This window comes from Eulemur rufifrons, chromosome 11, assembly GCF_041146395.1.
Source record: "Eulemur rufifrons isolate Redbay chromosome 11, OSU_ERuf_1, whole genome shotgun sequence".
Taxonomy (NCBI): Eukaryota; Metazoa; Chordata; class Mammalia; order Primates; family Lemuridae; genus Eulemur; species Eulemur rufifrons.
The window spans coordinates 581,235-600,027 of NC_090993.1; the positions used below are offsets into that span (position 1 = coordinate 581,235).

Sequence of the window (18,793 nt, forward strand, 5' to 3'; positions counted from 1 at the left end):
ATCAAGACCCCTAAATGGCAGATTGTCACGAATATTTATCAGATAGCCATTGGGGAGACCAATGAATTTTAAGCAATAGATCTGGCGGTGAGTTTGGTCACCAAGGCTCAAAGACCCTTCACTCTCTGCATTGTCACCTGAGGTTGCTCCAGAGGAAGAGGAATTATATTTGCAAGAGGATGACAAGTTGTGAGCAAAGAAGAGATCGTGCCCAGCAGGTGAATACTGGAGCTCTCTGCCGTCCTTGCTAATTCTCTCTGCTCCACACTGAGAGCAGAGGGTGTGTTCCCTTCATCTCCCTTTCCCTGTATAAAAATGTGTGTTTTATTTCCAATTATGTCACCTGTCCGAGTTACCGGAGGAAACAGAGGCTTGAACCTGAGCGGAGGGGAAAAAAAAAAAAAAAAAAAGACACATCCCCAAACGAGTTTCATTTATATAATGAAAATAAATTTTTACACAATCAACAGAAACAGACCAAGTTTTTTTGTTTTTTTGCGAAAAATATTTTTAAATAAATTTTTGTCTTTTTTTTTTTTTTTACATTCTGATATACATATGTAACAAGGTTTATGGCACTGTAACCAGAATCGAATCAGAAAAAAAAAAAAAACGGGGGGTGGGGGAAGGTGGGAAGGACAGTAAATTGGTGTGTGCTGGGTTCCTTTCTGTCCCCAAGCTGGCAAGTTTGTTCTGTCTATCCGTCAACTGCCAGCCCCAACCTGTCTGCACACTCGAAACACCGTATTATTGCACGAGAAGCCCGTGAAGACTTATGGTAGAATGGTCAATTCCTTGCTATTTCAAAAAAAATCTCTTAAACCCAGAGAAGGAAAAAAAAAAAAAAAAAATCCAGAGCATGAAACACACAAAATCAACAACATCCTCTGCCTCTTTCATGAATGTCTGAAGGGTTCTTAGACACGGAAGCCGCCCGGATCTGCTCCTCGCACCGGTGAGCGCGGCAGGGCTTGGCTGGGTTGGGTTTGGCCCAGGCGGGTCCCTGGGCTTCGTGATTCAGTGTCTTCTCTATTTGCTTTCGGTTCTTTTGAATTGGTTTAAAGTGTCGTCTCTTCGGTCTATGAACCTGCACAGACTATTTCGTCCTAAACTCTACAAATAGCTTCAAAGGAAAAGGGGGAGAAACACGTTTTATTGTTGGCTTAAAAAAAAAAAAGAAAAGTTGCTTCTTTAGCCTCCCTGCTGCGCCCGTTTGTGGGAAGGAAATCTCAACGGCATCAAAAGTTATCGTCTTCTCACGCTTGTTAAAAATAAAACGTTTTCAAACAAGTTTGTTTCCATTCGCACACTTTACACTCCCCCCCTGGGGAAAAAAAAAAAAAACAATAAAGAAAAAGAAAAAACAGAATCCGTCCTCCGCCCTGTCGGCCTCCTCTCGGAGAGCAGGAAGCCTTTCCATCCACACCCGTGTCACACCCGTGTCACACCCGTGTCACACCCGTGTCACACCCGTGTCACACCACCGTCTCCACGCCCATCAGCTTTGGTGTAAGGATGCGCGGCGTCACGCCGTTGTTCAGGTCTTCCTCAAACTCCAGCAACTGCCCCATGAAGTTAAGGTTTGGGGAAATGATTGGTCGCTTGCCCTTGACGAATTTGTAAGCGTCAGTCATGGTCATCCGGGTGTGCTTCATCAAGTAGGCGATGACGATGGTGGCAGAGCGGGACACCCCGGCCTGGCAGTGGATGAGAAGCGCCTTCCCGCGCTGGTGAGCCTCCTCTGGAGAAAGACAGACGGACAGGAGGTGAAGGGAAGGAGAGAGAGAGACACGGGCGGAAAAAGAAACTTTCGTCTCGACTTGACAATGCTCTATTTTGCAGAGAAAGGGTGAATTTAGATGGCTTTAAAGCCAGGTGTAAGCTGCCAGTTAACCATGTATTTTATGTCACAACTTTCAGGATATTAGCTAAAATCAATATTAGCATGAGTAGGAAGCTGTATGTCTACATTTAAAGAGAAGACGAAGTGAAGGAATTGTTCATAGGAACACTTTGCTTCGTGTTGGCCGAAAGCTAGACCTCTCACACAATTAACTTTCCTGTTAAGCAAGCTACTGGTTAAGCTACTGAACCTCTCTCTCAAATGTCTTCTTGGTTTTTTTTTTTTTCTGGACTCATACTACTGAAAAAAAAAAATGAAGAAAGGGAAGGAAGGGAAAAAATTAAACACACACATAAATATCTACATATGTGTATATATAATTTTTCTTCTGATTAAAGATGTTAATCTCAATTGCCAGATTGTGTGACTTATCAAAACTAGTGTCATTAACAATATTTCTGTGTTAGAGAAAAAGCACATTTCTCTCCTCATACTACGGAATTGCTCTGTATAGGGACTGGTATTAAGTGGATAAGAGTTTCACGATCTTTCTAAGCCCTGATCCAAGTTAAAGGGACAAAATTCAACTAAAAAGTTACTATGTTCAGTTTCTCACTGGAAAAGCCAATTCCTGCAAAGTTAACTAAAGACTTGCAGTATGAAGGCCCAGGGTGTAACCTCTCAGGTTTTCCACCCCTTTTGCACCCAAGTATGATAGTCCAACATGCAATGATGAAGAAGATGAAGGAATTCCAGCAATGGCTCAGAGTCCGGAGCGCTTGAAAGAGGAAAGACTTTCTAAATTTTCAGGTATATTATAAGCCCAAGAGAATAGCTTGTGGGCATTGCCTGAGGAAATTCTTTCTCCCCCTTCTCTCCTCCCATCCCACCCACCCAAGATAGGGTCTCGCTCTGTTGCCCCGGCTAAAGTGCAATGGCATCATCACAGCTCACTGCAGCCTCAAACTCCTGGGCTCAAGCGATCCTCCTGTCTCAGCCTCCAGAGTAGCTGGGACTACAGGCCTGTGCCACCATGCCCGGCTAATTTTTTCTATATATTTTTAGCTTTCCAGATAATTTCTTTCTATTTTTAGTAGAGACGGGGTCTCACTCTTGTTCAGGCTGGTCTTGAACTCCTGAGCTCGAGTGATCCTCCTGCCTCGGCCTCCCAGAGTGCTAGGATTGCAGGCGTGAGCCACTGCGCCCGGCCTCATTTTAAAAATCTAGAGAGGAAGCTTCCTTCTCATCGTCAATAGTATTTCAAGAGAAGCCAGCATCTCCCTTTTTCCCTTTCTTCTCTTCAGCACACACTCTTGACCTCCGAACCAAGGCCAGAGAGCCTGGTGGTCAGCGCGTGAGCTGCTCCGTGCTAGGCTGGCCCAGTGGTCCCACTGCGCCGTAGCCAAGTGGCCTCGTGGGAGTCATGTAACTTCCCAGAGCCTCCGTCCTCCTGTGTGAACAATGGGAACGATGCCAGCCGGCCTCAGAGAATACGGGAACAATATCACTTGATCAGGATTAAGTAGACAGGCATAGTTAACCCCTAAACCTAGACCCTGCTTGGTTTACAGCAAACCGACTCCCTGTTGAAGTTACATTTATAAAACCCGCTGTGTTTTCCCTAAAGCAAGACTTCAGTTTATCTAATAATATAACAATAAAAATAAAATTGTGCCTATGTAGGTTGTGATTCTGAATTGTCTTCAGGCTAAATGCCGTTTGTTAGTGGTTTTGTTTTTCTTCTTAAACAAAACAAAACAGGCGGGTGAACCTGAATAATCTGTTAGGGAATGTTAGTGCTTGGGTTGAAATCCTCTTAGAACAAGCATATCTTACACTCCTTGTTAAAGGGAAAACACTTTCCTAACTTCCCCCAACCGGAATGAAGTCAAGATGGTATCTCAGTCGTAATATCATATATCAACCAAAAGTTCCCTATCTGCGTGGTGACAAATATTTCTTCGTCAGGGCTCAAGGTTTGGCTCCGATTTTATTAATAAAGAATCTGGGGTATCTCTGTATCCACAGAGTTGGCAGTTTGAAATTAATTAATAGGGCATCATACGCACCACCCCAGAGCGCTGCAGAAAGGCCTCAGACCTGGGAGTCAAAACCCCTGGATTCTGGTCACTTCCCTGACACTGGAATTCCTGTGATCTTCGAGAAGTCACTTTACGTCTCTAAGCTCAGTGACCACTCTGAATTTCCTTCCAGACTGAATAAATATTCCACAGTCCTGAGCTGAAGGGAAACAGCTGGGCAGATGCCCAGCGCTGCCAGCTCCACTGCAAATCCACCAGACCCCGTGGCCACTGAATCTAAGGCTTTGTGTGTTTCTTTTTTCTAACACAGGAGCACCAAAACATGAGTGTATTCTTCCTCGAACAGCAACCACCTGTTGCAATATTTAGGAAAAGTATTGGGCCACCCCTGTATAGCAATAAAAGTTGGAGTCACTTGAAAACCATGGGTGAGAGTCTGCTATGTGCCAGGGATCCTCAAAATGACAACTTGAGCCTCGCGACAGTTTGAAGCTACGGAAGGAGCAAAAGGTAAGATTAGGATTAGGCTGACAGCTGCCCTCTTCTGGAGATTAAAGCCTGCCGTTGCTAGAATCTTCCTCCTTAGGAACGACTTAGGCTACACAACCTGATCTTTCTTACTTCACCGAGTTTGGGGTGAACTGTCAAAAGGGAGCGTCTCTCCCACGCTGGGGGAATCAGGCTGAGCAGGGAGGTGGGGGTGTGCGGGGAAGTGGTGTCACACTCGAGGTGTGTCCCTTCTGCAGGGCGCGGAGGGGCAGGAGCAGCACCAGCTCTGGTTTCTAATCCCTTATTTCCCATCCATTCTTCTGGCTAGAGAGCATATTAAATGCTGACCCTCTACCGCACTTTGGCACTGAGAACTTGAGGGACAAAGTTTTTTTTTTCTTTTTTAGACAACGTCTTGCTCTATTGCCCGGGCTAGAGTGCAGTGGCGTCATCATAGCTCACAGCAACCTCAAAGCCCTGGGCTCAAGCGATCCTCCTGCCTCAGCCTCCCTAGCAGCTGGGACTACAGGCATGTGCCACTGTGCCCTGCTAATTTTTCTATTTTCAGTAGAGATGGGGTCTCGCTCTTGCTCAGCCTGGTCTCAGACTCCTGACCTCAAGCAATCCTCCTGCCTCAGCCTCCCGAGTAGTTGGGACTACAGGCATGCGCCACCATGCCTGGCTAATTTTCTCTGTATCTATATTTTTAGCTGTCCATATAATTTCTTTCTATATTTAGTACAGACGGGGGTCTCGCTCTTGCTCAGGCCGGTCTCAGACTCCTGACCTCAAGCGATCCTCCCGCCCCGGCCTCCCAGAGTGCTGGGATTACAGGTGTGAGCCACCGCGCCCGGGCTGAGAACTTGAAGAATGAGGATTCTCATTGCACGGATTCCAACCAAATTCAATAGCTGTTCTTTAAAACAGTTCCTATCCATCCTGACGGCCCAACACACTCAACCCGGCTCTGACTCGGGGGCATATTTAGGCTGCAGCAGGTGGCAGGCCCGGAAACACCTCTGAGCAGCTTGCTCTGCACCACGGGCACCAACCTTGAACTTGACACCAGAGCAAGCCCCGGAGCGGGGGGAGAGCCCTGGGGAGGAGGGGAAGCCGGGGGTGGTAGTTACCGATGAACTCGAAGGCCTCCTCGAAGTACTGGCGCAGGTTCTGCTTGTTGCTGTCGGTGGCCGGCAGCCGCTTGTAGCTGAGCAGCCCCTTCTCGTAGTGGTACAGCGGGAGGTGGGTGGTGACGTTGATGACGTAGGCGATGTTCAGCCGCTGCAGGGTGTCCAGGTCCTGCGCGTCCTGCTCGTTGCCGAGGAAGAGGAAGGGCAGGATGGGCGTGAGCTCGGCGCTCTCCACGTCGGGGGTGCCCGGCGGGGACTGCGGTGGCGCAGGGGGGGCCGCGGCCGCGCCGCCCGCCTCCCGGCGCTCCTGCAGCTGCAGCGAGTTGTCGCAGAGGTTCTCGTGGTTCTGCCTGAAACCGCTGAGCCCACCTGGAACGGGGGCAGAGAGAGCCGGGGTGACCGGGGCTGCGGAGCTGGCGGAACGCGCCACCTTCCCGGGGGGGACGAGCGCGCGGCGTGGCTTAGGTCCTTCCTAAAACGCAGGGATGTACAAGCAAGCGGAAAAACGAAAGGACGCGTGGGGACCCAGGACAAGCTCTGCGGGGTGTCCCTCTGCCTGGAGAGCCGGGAAGGGTGTGCGCTTCACACAGACAGGGCGCGTCCCAGGCGGCCTCGCCGGCTGCCAGTCTGATCTGCCCCAAAGAACCGCGTGCTGGGTGGCCCGCGTAGACCCTGCACTTTGGGAGCGGGGGAAGCACAGGCGACCTCCCGGGAGCTGCAGGCGTCTGCGTGGCCCCGTCCTAGCTCAGCCCCATCAGAGGTCAGATTTGCTCCCCGTGCAGCCGGGGGGTTAGGAGCAGGGGCCTTGGAAGAGCCGGATCACTGTATCTATAACCCGATTACCAGCATTTCCCCGCTCTGTGAGTCGGGCAGGTTAATTTATCCCTCTGTGCCTCAGTTGCCCCATCTGTAAAAGGAGGGTAACGGGATCTACCTCTGAATCTGATCGTGACTCTGGGAAGAACGAATACGTGTAAGATGCTTAGCATGTTTCCCGGCACACGGCCGTGCTCGGCAAGTGTCAGCTATTTTTATTAATATTATTTATATGATTGACCACAAGTGAAAGCAACGGGGAAACAGTTGGAAAACACCAGCTAGGATGGGGTAGGCAGAGTTGTCGTCATGACCTCTTTTTTTTGTATTCCCCGTGCAGGTCCCTGACGTTTGTCAGCCCTGACTTCCAGTTGAATAGACTCTGAGAGCAGCCCGGTCCCTCATGCTTGACTTTCCAGGGTTTGTGTGCACGTAAACCCCTCAGGAAACCTTTAATGGATCTACGGACGTATAGCTTTGAGCTTAGGGCTCTGCAATGCCTCCCAAGAGCTACGGGTCTGGCCTGAAAAGCTTAAACTCTGCTTGTTCCCCCATGTTTCAAATGCAAACCTTCCCCTGAGCAAGTACAGTCTCACTTCTGGGATCTTGGGGAAATCTTCTAACCAAGGATATTCAGCCAGATAGGGGAGATGGTTCACTACGGCAATATCTGTTTTATGGAAAAGGCCAAGTGAAAACCAAAAATAAATCAAAATGGAAAAAAAAAAAAGCAAAGAAGAAGTTATTACACTCAGCATGGAATAGTATGTAACCATTAAAGCAGTAGTTGTAAAAAAAAGTGTGTGAAAACCAAAAAAAAAAAATGTTTTTTTTTTTTTTTTTTTTTTTTGAGACAGAGTCTCGCTCTGTTGCCCGGGCTAGAGTGAGTGCCGTGGCGTCAGCCTAGCTCACAGCAACCTCAAACTCCTGGGCTTAAGCAATCCTCCTGTCTCAGCCTCCCGAGTAGCTGGGACTACAGGCATGCGCCACCATGCCTGGCTAATTTTTTCTATATATATTTTTAGTTGTCCATATAATTTCTTTCTATTTTTAGTAGAGACGGGGTCTCGCTCTTGCTCAGGCTGGTCTCGAACTCCTGACCTCGAGCGATCCACCCGCCTCGGCCTCCCAGAGTGCTAGGATTACAGGCGTGAGCCACCACGCCCGGCCAAAAAAAATGTTTAATGTTAAATTTAAAAGAAGTTAATTCAAAAACATTCACCCAAAGCTGAAGGACTATGCAAAAAACAGTTGTTAAAGTTCGGGAATTTAGGGGTCACAGTTTATTGTTCAAATTTTCCTTTAATATGTGTTACAAAGTAATCGCACACGTGAGCAAGCCCAAAGGATGAAGGCTCTGATTACATGACATACGTGCAGGGCTGTGAAGTCTGGGCTGACATTGTCACCACCCACTGAGCTCTAATTCTAACCAGACAGAACTAGATACACTCCGGCCTCCCCTCTGAAAAGAAAGGGAAGTCGGAAACGCCTGTCAGCGGACACCACCAGAACCAACATCTGCCCCCAAAGACAGATGCCGTATGGCCGCCTTGATAGTTCCAGGAGATAAGACAGAAAATACAAAGTGTGAACAGGATATGGCCATGTTGAAATAGGGACAGGAAGTCGATCTGTCCACGAGTGTCTGAACCTAACAAATGTTCTTCTCCTTTTCAAGCCTCATCTTTGGCAACCACAGCAGGAAGCCCAGACCGTACCCTAGACCCAGTCCCGTGACTGTTCCCAGCAGGTGGACCCGGAGCTGGTCATGTAAAAAAAGAGAAAAACCATGTTTTCCTTAATGCGTGGTTAAGGCTCTAAAGAAAATTCAGTATAGTATGATCACTTAACTCGTAAAAATTAGTGAAGTCAAAAATCTACCTTTGCTTGTGAAAAGAAAAGCAACGGCTATATATACACATTTTAATTGATTTCTAGAATTCAAATATGCCCTTACATATTATTAGTTTCTGCTGCGAGGGAAATTATGATAATAAAGTTCGGGCCCAAAGAGATAGTTTTTCAAGTCAAAAGAGAAATGGAAAACCAGAAAAACTTCACCAGTGGATACTTAGAAAAATAAATAAAATACAAACTACCCATTGTCCCCGCCATAGGCTCCACAAAAGGAACCCTAAAAGAGTTCTTTTAAAAATCTTTCAGCTTGGCCTCCGCAAAAATCCAAGTAAACAGTTCCACAGAGATTCTGTAATGGGAACCTCATCCACTTTTTTCCTTAAGAAAAAGGCAGTTGTTACATTTTTCCATATAAGATGAGAAGAAAGAACAACAAAACAAACTCAAAAGAAGTCTCTAAGAGGGAAAGAGAAAAAAAAAAGCACCAGATTCTCCCAGTTCTATTTAGGGTACTCATGCTGTAATTTGTCTTAAAAGCAGCTAGTTATAAAAAAAAAAAAATGCATGCCAGAAAACCCCCCACACAGAAAAAAGCAGCGTACAGCTTTTTAAAATTCTGTCTCTCCACCTCCTTTCCCGATGACATCAGCCGGGGGCTCCCCACCTGCCCAGTTGCCATAGCAGTGACACAAAGACATACAATGACATCAGTTGGCATGATATCAGCTCTTTGAGTGCAAACAATACAAGAAGAACTACTTTGTTTAAGGCCTTTGGTGCAACTGTGTTCTGCGGAGCCAATGATGTCATGCTAACAGGTGGCATGAGCCTCGCATTTGCCTAATGGGGGGAAAAGCCCACGGGGGAGCCGGCGAAGGAGGAGGTTGGAGACAAACACACACAGAACGCTCCAGGTCACAGGCTGCGCGTGTGTGCGAAGTGCTCTCTGTATTGTATGTCTGAGCCATGGGGGGCCTCTGCTCCCACCCTATTTCAAGAGGGATAGAAAAGGAGACAGAATTCAAACGTAGAGGGCAGACAAGGAAATTCTCCTGGAGGGGTCTGGAGGAATAGTCCCGTGGTCCATCGCCAGTGTGCTCAGCAACGTGGGCGTAAGTTCTGGGTACCACATCTACACTCGGCGTTTGAAAACTCTCTCTGTGGATGGTGCTTAAAGCAAAACAGACCAGTGGAAGCTCAGAGCGGTGGGTTTTGAGAGAGAGAAGTCTGCGAGAAGGATTGTTTTCTTCTCTTGGAGAGAGGGAAGAATAGGGCTAATACGGTTTCCTCTTCCAACTGCTTTCCACTGCCCTGCCCCTGCCCCTGCAAACACCACCCACGGCCAAAGTGACTGATCTCTTAATGAGGAGCACTGATGATGCTGTATTTCTTACTACCATACAGGAACATATATTACAACATGCTAACTCAACAAGCAGTGGCAGGAGAGGCAGTCTGGTTTGAAGGCTTGGGGCAGGGCTCAGAGGCAGACACACCCAGCTGCAATCACGATTCTCCTGTGACAGTCACAGCTCGCCCCCTGTGACTTACTTGCCCTCGTTAAGCCTCAGTTTACCAATCTATAAAGTGGATGTAATATCATCTCCCCACCAGGGTGTGGGTACAGGAAACCTGTGTAAAGGTTTTAATATATAAGTAGGTGTTCGATAAATAATGTTCTGTTACCCATGATATCATCACCGTGGTCCTCACCTCCAGCCGATCTGTGCACACCTGCGGTCCCGAGAGCCCTGCAGGTGTGCGGGGATTCACAGCACACGTATGTCTAAGGCTGGGCGTCTTGGGTCTGAACCCCAGCACTGCCAAACACGAGCTGTGAGACCCTGGGCAGGTTTCTCTCTCTGTTCCTCAGTTTCTCTGTATATAAAACAGGGATAACAATAGTACCTACTCCATAGCACGATTGTGGCGATCGAACTGGTTAACAAAGCGCTTTGAAACAATGTCTAGCACAAAGTACTTTCCCCCCCCCATTCCTTTGGGAAACTATTAATACCATTTTAAAGGTCTAGAAAAGAATATGTTTAATGGAAAGATTCTAAATGATAAGTAAGCTAATGCGCCAGCGTTTTGACTTTTAAAATTTTATTAAAGATAAGAACTAGGAACTCAAGTCTCCAAGCAGTTTTAAAGTTTGAATGATATGCTTTTAAAATGAAGAAAGCGATAGCTCCCTATCCTTCTTAAACAAATATATCTGGTTTCATTTTGTTTGGCCTCGCTCCCCTAATAAAGACTACGTTACATGTCTTTGGATTCCTGGTTTTTCTAGAGGATTGGATTTTTAAAAATAAAACTGCTTTTCTCCTCTCCCTCCTTCCCCCCCGTTAATTTCTGACAAGCTGGCTAACGTCCCTGGGCACACAAGAGCTTGCAGTTATCAGTGGAAATATTTTCTAGGCATGAGCAACGATGCCGGGGTTGGGGTGAGGGAATATTTTCAAACCTTATCTCAAAACAAGGTTCTCTGCCAAAATGAGTAAGGCCAGCACGTTGACTCTGAACGCCAACAGCGAAGAGTGCCCAGCACCACTGAAGAAAAAGACGTAGAAATACGGCCCGCGGTTCCTTCCAAGGCCAGCCAAGTGACAGACCCATTGAAGCAACGGATCCTAGTTTCTCTGCAGATGCTTCTCATGTCCCGTTGCTGTTGTGGCTTTTGCTGTCCTCGACACAGAAGAGCCCTCTGGAACTCTGTAACATGATTTAGAAGCAGCGCTCTGGGTGCTGAGCTACAGAAGCCACATCCAAACACAGAATCTATAAGCAAGAGGTTTCCGTATTCTAAAGATGGGCAGCAACTTGCACACAAGCTCTTTGCTTTTATGCTAAGCTGGGAAGTGAGCACTTTCTGGAAATCGAAGGAAAACTCTCACTGAAGTTCAGCAAATAGAATTAATGTCCAAAGGAGGAGGGAGGGGAGGGTGCGCTGAAACCAGACTCTGCTACAAGTTTGCTGCAAGCATAGTGAGTATGCCCTGTGTGGTGCCTGGTTTTTCTCACTGGGTAACTAGTTTTTTAAAGTAAAATAGTCCTTGGAGGATAGCAGGTAAGAACACAGACTGCAGCCACCCGGCTCGAGTTAAAGTCCCGGCCCCCAACACTCCCTGGCCATGCTACCCCTCTGCCCCTCTGTTTCCACACCTGCAATTTGGATGTAAAAGCGTCTCTCTCATAGGACTCTTAATGTGGATAAAATGCTACCTAAGAATTAGATATTATTAGAAGCAGGAGAGATATTAGTGCAGAATAGACGCTCCTTTGTATACGTATGGGTATAAGAATGAATGGATGCTATGATACTGTAACACTCCGTGGAAACTACAGTGTATCAGAATGGACTCTCCAGAGTCACACGCACAAGGACCTTCCGGCAGGACAGAGCCGGGATGGACTGAGTCGATGTCAGGCTTCCGAGGCTGAAACCGCCAAAGATGGGGCCAGAGTCACTTCATCGTTTTTAGGGCAGAAGATCACCCCAGCCTGACGGAAGGAATACTTGGGGTACCAGCTAGATCTACAAAGATTATTTCTACTTCTTGTTTTCTATGACATTCTTTATACTCCGTAGATGTGACGGGGTATTTTAAGGTAGGAGTAAGTTCAATGCCAGGAGGTGTCACTTTAATTGTCTTCTGATCTCGTCCCCAGGGAACTTGTATTTTTTTTTCCCCAAGAAGAGTGAAGGGAGGCTCATCTCGCAGGGAGAATGAGTGGATCGAGAGCGCTGTCTCACTCGATGAAAGGTAGGAAACGAAGGGATGAAGAAGCATTTCTATTACCCAGGAAAGAGCGAGACTGAGGGGCTGACTAGGAGTCAGAGAGGAATATTCCTGTGATCGTGTCATTCGATTGCTAAGCTCGAGCAAGCATGGCCTGGCTTACATGTGAAATGTGTAATGTAGCAAAGACATAAGCAAGGAGGAACCACAAGCTTAAAACCTATTAAAAAACAAACAAACAAACAAACAAACACCCTCAGGATCTTGAATCCAATTGAGCAAACATTGCTTATTTGGCATGGTAGATTATTAAGTCCTTTAGGAAGATTTATCTATAGATATTAATATGGTAGTCCCTCCCCTCATGGGTTTTTACCCTGCGGTCTCTCCGGTAGGAGACACAAGTTATCTACAGATATATATTAAAAGCCAAATCTAGAAGTTAAGTTATGACACATAAAGCAATAGGGAACGAACTTTGCCTTGGACTGAGAATGTGGGTCTGCCAGATGCCAGCTGTGTGACCTGTTGAAAGTTATTGAGTCTTCTGGGGCGTCTTCTCTATAAAATGGGGGCACTGCTACCCCAGTCTGTTGTAACCATTCCACAAAAATGGGTATGAAACACCCGTCCTGGTATCTTTCAGAAGGTATTCAAACCGTGTAGCTATTTGCAGAATTGCCAACGGAGGAGCAAAGCTAGCAAGCCCCGGAACTGGGCAGATGTAGGAGAACCACAGGCCACAGCGGCCAGAGCAGGTTTTGCTACAGGTAAGCCCTTGACGTTGGTGCAGCTGGTTCAGAGAAGTGGGGAAAAGGAGGCCATCTGCCGGAGCCAGTCCCGACCGGGGGCGTCACCAGGGAGGAGGCCACGAGGGCGGCCGGGGCAGCTCTGCCCTGGGAGCGGCCGTGTTCAGCGCTGTTGAGCCCAGACTGGACTCCAGGAGCACAGCCAGTGGTGTGCAGCTCGCGGGCTGGTCGTCTCCCTTGGAAACCTCACTTAGTTCTGTACGTCCAAGATTTCAGTAGAAATGAAAACGCAAAAGAGACATTAAGGCTCATCAAATAGCCCAAAATGGATTCCTGGTGAATTTTCCAGGTATATATATATATATATATCTCCCTAGAAATTTTAGAAATAGAGGTATAGAAAATTTATACATATAATACACGTACACGTATATATCGATATATTACACTTTTCTATACCTCTATTTCCTTAATAAGTTGAGGTGCTCACAATTTTTCCAAGGGTCGCTATAAAAACTTAGCTTCAACAACTTATATGTACACCTGTGGCCTCACTCTGCAACTCTGCAACTGATCAACTGCTATTAGTATTTATTCTTTTTATATTTTTCTATGCATATCCAAATTAATGGCTTTAGTAGCACCTGGGTTCTAGGAGAGCAGGACTAGTCTTATTTAATCGCTTTACACATAGGACTTACTACGCTGCAGGAAGACAGATGATGTGTTAGACTCCAAGAGAAGCTATAGGGAAGAGGTATTGAGACAGGTGTCCAATCTCTTTTTGGAAATAATTTGGAAAACTTAAAAAACGAAATGAAAAGATCTCTGTGGTGTTTACTTTTCCTAGCGACAAATGACAGGTAGAAATCTCTTAAATATCCCTCACAAAAAATCTTCCTGTGATAGACTAAAAGGTTACTCATTCTTATTTAATACTAACTTAACCAAGTTGTATTTAGTAATGTTTTGAGAGAGAGAAAAGAAAATTCCTGAAAAAGTTATACCAGAATTTGTCTGAATTTTGAGTTAATGGAGTCCTTTCTTTAGATTGCATGCTGGGCAAGAACAAACATAATTTAGACTATTGATGCTTATAGAAAGTAGGTATTGCTTGTAACTCTGGTATCATAATTATTTGTGTTACCATCCCTCCCACCCCAAAAATTTGGCGTATTATAAATATCTAGCATTCTGGAAATAAGCTAATACTTGACTATGACCTTACCATGAACTAAAAACAGTAACTTTTTGCTCCTTCCTAATCTTTGTATACCTAGTTAGCAACTTATTTTCTCCTACATTCTTGGTTCTGTGTACTTCTATTTTCAATCATTAACTTGTGTGTGGGGGAAGAAACTCTTGTCATTTTTCTTATGTTTACAAATATAGTGCTTCCTTCTTTACTTGATAAAATCATTACATTGCCCTCCACAGAAATTTTAAAAAATTCTTGCCTAAATATTTACCTTTAAAAAAAAAAGTGAACCGAGTTAGAAAGAGCCAATGATTTAGGAACTGTGATTTATAAAAATTGAAAATAAAGTTTAATTGGAGGACTTCCAAGAAATGCTGATTCAGGAATGGGGTTTTGTCAGAGTTGAAAAGATTCCCCTTCTGCCCCCATCATGCCATTGGGGCAGAGAAGGGCTGGGGTTAAATTCCAGCCAGGACGGGAAGGACACTTCTAATCCGCCCCCACCCACCTTCTTCACTGCACGGTTTTAAGGAGAAACCTGAGCCTGAGAGACCACAGGGTTTAATTTGTGTGTCTTTGAATCACACAGGCAGATTGTTTGAGAAGACACTTCACAAGTATGTAAATACAGCCTGTTCCTTTAAATCTGTTACCTCATTTATTTACATTAGAACAGAAAGCACTGCCAGAAGCCACAGCTGATGACAGTCATGTAATTTTCCACAAAGACAACAATTAAACAGCTTTGTGTTATTTTAATGAGCGGATGACTTTTATGTGAGCAGGCACTGGAAGCTCTCAGATTCCCAGAGTCAGGGAGCCCTGAGGTTTTGCAGAAGTCAGAGCGACTCTGAGGCACAGCAACTTGGGCCCCTTCCCAGGGAGAGCTGGAGTTTTGGTCTCGGGCTCTACCCACTCCTCCTCCTCCTCTCCCTCCTTCTCCTCCTCCTCCTCCTCCTCCTCTACCCTCCTCCCCTCCCCCACCTCCCCCCTTTCTCCCCTCCATCGCCCCACCTCTCCCCTCCCCCTCCCCCTCTACCTTCTCTGTCTCCCTTAAACCCATCAGCAGAAGATGGGAAGAAAACAAGACAGGGAGAGATTCTACCTGGAGGACGTTTTGATGCTTGAATTTGCAACGAATCCACAGAACACTTGTGAAACCTATTTTAAAAGAGTGGAGGGTGGGCCGTCCCTCCCCTTCACGCACACACTGGGGCTCTGTGGGGGCAGCTGGTCCCATCTTACCCCCTCCCTCCCTGTCCTCCTCCTGTCTCAAGGAGGTTTCACCCAGAACCACCTGAAGACAGAGGGCGGCCAGGGCTGACCTCCCCCAGTGACTCCCCGGGCCAGGAAATGCCTTCTGCTCTCCCTGAGATCTGGGCTGGGATGGGGGGGTCGGAAGCACCCTGATCTGGTGGGTCCTCTTGTCCCCTTCCTCCCCCCACCCCCAGCTTACGAGGTCTCATTTTCCCTAGGAGTTCACCTGCCTCTAGGCTGAGCTCTACAACAATGCCAAGTAATTATTTTGGCCTTTTGAGGCAGGGTTTGGAATTCTGTCAAACGGATGGCCAAGAAGGGTGACTGTCAAGATACAGGCTGGGTGTCCGGGGGGTCGAGCAGCGGCTAAGAGAAGGGACAGCCGCGTTGGAGCCCCCTTGTTCCCGACAACTTGGAAGTTCAGCTTTTTCCTTCTGGTTTCTCTAACCCTGCACGTCTAAACTCTACCTAGCTACGTTAGCACAGACCAGCCAGTTTCCAGGGAGAAGGGCACACACACCGTCAACACTCAGCTCAAGTCTGGGTTTTATTAGCGGGCAAGCGTAACACATTTTCCACTTTTATAATCTCTAACATCAAACATCAAACCCTCCCCCCCACACACATTTTGGGGCTTTGGGTGAGTGACGGGCTGGCTGGAGATGCCCCCTCCTCCCCACCCCACCCGACAGTCAGGGTCCGGTGGGAGGAGACAGAGGTGACGCACATAAGGCAGGTGATCGCTCCTGAGGATGAGGACAAGGGCCTCGACCCTGCTCTCCAGTTCCTAGGTGCTGGGAAGGGGACCGGTTCGATCCGGTTCATGGAAGGCCTGTCTGTAGGACCGGAAGGGGCTGGTTTGGGAGGGGGTGGGAGGGAGGGCGTCCAAGAGTACAGAGGGAGACAGGGCACATGGGGACAGGCAGGGAACTCAGGGGGCCTGTGGGGGCGTCAAGGGAGCAGAATGGAGTGAAGCACAAGGAAGGGGTGACCAAGAGGGGTCAGAGAAGTCAAGTCGGCGGGGGACATCTGCACAGGGCTTCTTCTTCTTTTTTTTTTTCTTTGAGACAGAGTCTCACTCTGTTGCCCAGGCTAGAGTGAGTGCCGTGGCGTCAGTCTAGCTCACAGCAACCTCAAACTCCTGGGCTCAAGCGATCCTCCTGCCTCAGCCTCCCGAGTAGCTGGGACTACAGGCATGCGCCACCATGCCCGACTAATATTTTTCTATATATATTTTTAGTTGTCCATATAATTTCTTTCTATTTTTAGTGGAGACGGGGTCTCGCTCTTGCTCAGGCTGGTCTCGAACTCCTGACCTCGAGTGATCCTCCCGCCTTGGCCTCCCAAAGTACTGGGATCACAGGCGTGAGCCACCATGCCCGGCCCCGAGTATGGCTTACGTTTAGAAATATAAATGATAATATTTACGTCTGGAGAACCACACCAAAACTTGTGGGCTGTCTGACAAGAAGCCCCTGGGAGCAGACCCAAGTCGGTGCCATACCTTAAAGTCAGGCCAGAGATAGCCTAAGGCCAGAATGGGGGTGCTATTTAAAGGATCAGCAAGCCCATGAGTCTTCTAGACCCTTAGTTCCATGAGCCCACTCCTCTGGCAAAGACTCATTCCTCCTTAGATACACGCACTGGCCCATGCTCTTCCTGTAGGATCCTTCTGGGCCTAGGACTACTTTTCTGGAAGCTCTCTGTGTATTTGGGAAACCACTCGATACCGTGTTAAGGCACCACCTTCTTTACTCACTGGTCTCAAACTCAATACTGGTTAATCCATCAAGATGAATTAAAGGAAGGGAAAAAAAAAAATCCATGAGCTCATACTGGGAGGCTGCAGAGGGAAGAATGTTAACACGAGGAGAGTGCCATAAAACTCAAAGCCATATTTTTCCCAAGAGCTCCACCAGATACTCTGTGTTATTGTCTAATTCTCTGAAGAGAGGGAAAAACATTCTTGCTTTTCAGGGCCCACGTTTAAATAATGAAGCCTCGCTAAACAAACAAACAGAGGAAAGCCCAGCAAAGCTATTCATTAAACAAGCCCACTGTACAAAAGGAAAACTGTTGCTTCACAATCCACCTCCCCGAGGACCAACATTTATCTTAGACCCCAAATTAAACACATCACAACTTCACAGCAAAAGTATGTTTCCCAGCGGGATTCGAGTAAGGTCCAATTAAATAAATCTCTGGAAATGTCCAGAGCAAGCCTCAAGGGAGGACATATTTCTACTGTGAAACATTCCCATTGGAAATTACATTCACAAAAGGTTGTCCAGAAACATCCACGACAAGAGGAGGGTAGGAGAAGCAGGGAGCCAGGTAAAAGCCCATCACTAAAATCACGTGTGGACGCATCCAGCCAAAACATGCTGCGTGCATCTTAGCTTGCTTTGAACGAAACCCCCACGTCTCAATAGAAGCTTCTACAAGGATGTGCTTGGGGATGATCTGGAGGTCAAAGTGCTGCGGCTTAGGCAATTCAGGAAGCGATAGGGGAAAGGACCACAAGTCAGCACCAAACCTTGAATTGTTTTTCTGAACCAATGTTTTCAGTTCACAAAAGGCGTAGCAACAACTTCCTCAAGTCGCTGAGCTGAGTTCTATATTTGGCAAATACACTAAGCAAGGCTGAGCCTCAGTGAGCGGCTGCCAGAAAGAGACGGCATGAGATGTCCTCGTGCACGGATTCACCTAGACAACCGTGTCCGACGGTCCGACCTCCCCACGAGGGCTGAGCTTGGGCAGGTCAGCCTGAAGCCAGGCGAGGTCTCTGTGCGCTAAGAGATACACGAAGTTTCACTGAGTCAAAAGCTAGCATGTCCCTGCCTGGGTGGACCACCTCCTAAAATGAAGGGGAAAACAAAGCAGTGATATGGCCTGTTTGTCCCTGAGCAGGTTCAGGTATTGTCCACGTGGACTGGAAGCCCAGTGCAGGAGCAGCCACGCACGTTTGGCGCGCTGGGATCCGGCTGCCCCCAAAACTTCCCAGTACGATCTTGGCAAAGTTGTTCGACCTCTTTGTATCCTGCTTTCCTTATGTACAAAACGGAGCTGATAATAGTACCGACAGTCAACAATAGTTACTGGGAGAATTAAATGAGCAACTACGTGGTAGTTACTAAGAGAAGTTCTAAGTGTTTACTGCTTAGAATCTGAATTGTAGAGTACGTGCTCATTAAATATTTTTAGATTAAATGAACACTGGGATGAGCTGAGACAGGACCAGTTAGTTGCAAAGCTTCTATTATGTGCCGTTCAGCCTTATGCCGGGGAGTCAGGAGATTGGAGAACAAACAGGCCCCAAAGATAAATCGAATGGAGGAAGGAAGGAGGGATGAGAGAACGTTAGGGGAAATTAACAAAAGGACCGGCAGAAGAAATGCTTTAAGAACACACTGAAGATCGGCCTGAACGATGCATCTGGCCGGGACCCGCGCAAGGCAGGTGCAGGACCAGCCAGGAGAACCCAGCACGAGGACTCAGGAATCCCGGCGTCCCCCAGGCTGGGACGGACGGGCTGCCGAGACCCAGGAGGACCAGGCAGCCACGGGAGTCCAGGCCTCAGATGTGCAGAGTGGGCACCCAGGCAGGGCTGAGGTCCAAGACAAGCGGCACTTGGTGGCTTCTCACCCGTCCTCCCCTCCCCAAGCC

The 18,793-nt window shown here is 47.4% G+C and overlaps 1 protein-coding gene across 2 annotated transcripts in view; it reads right to left on the reverse strand.

Moving 5' to 3' along the window:
• Positions 1-551: 551 nt before the first annotated feature.
• DUSP10 (dual specificity phosphatase 10) overlaps positions 552-18,793 on the reverse strand; it is a 39,952-nt gene continuing 21,710 nt past the window's right edge. For both annotated transcript variants that reach the window (XM_069484588.1, XM_069484589.1), the window contains exons 3-4: positions 5,505-5,873; positions 552-1,741 (exon numbers count right to left, since the gene is read on the reverse strand). In XM_069484588.1, the coding sequence (XP_069340689.1) occupies positions 1,476-1,741; positions 5,505-5,873 (635 nt within the window). In that variant the 3' untranslated portion in view covers positions 552-1,475. The remainder of the gene's footprint in view (positions 1,742-5,504; positions 5,874-18,793) is intronic.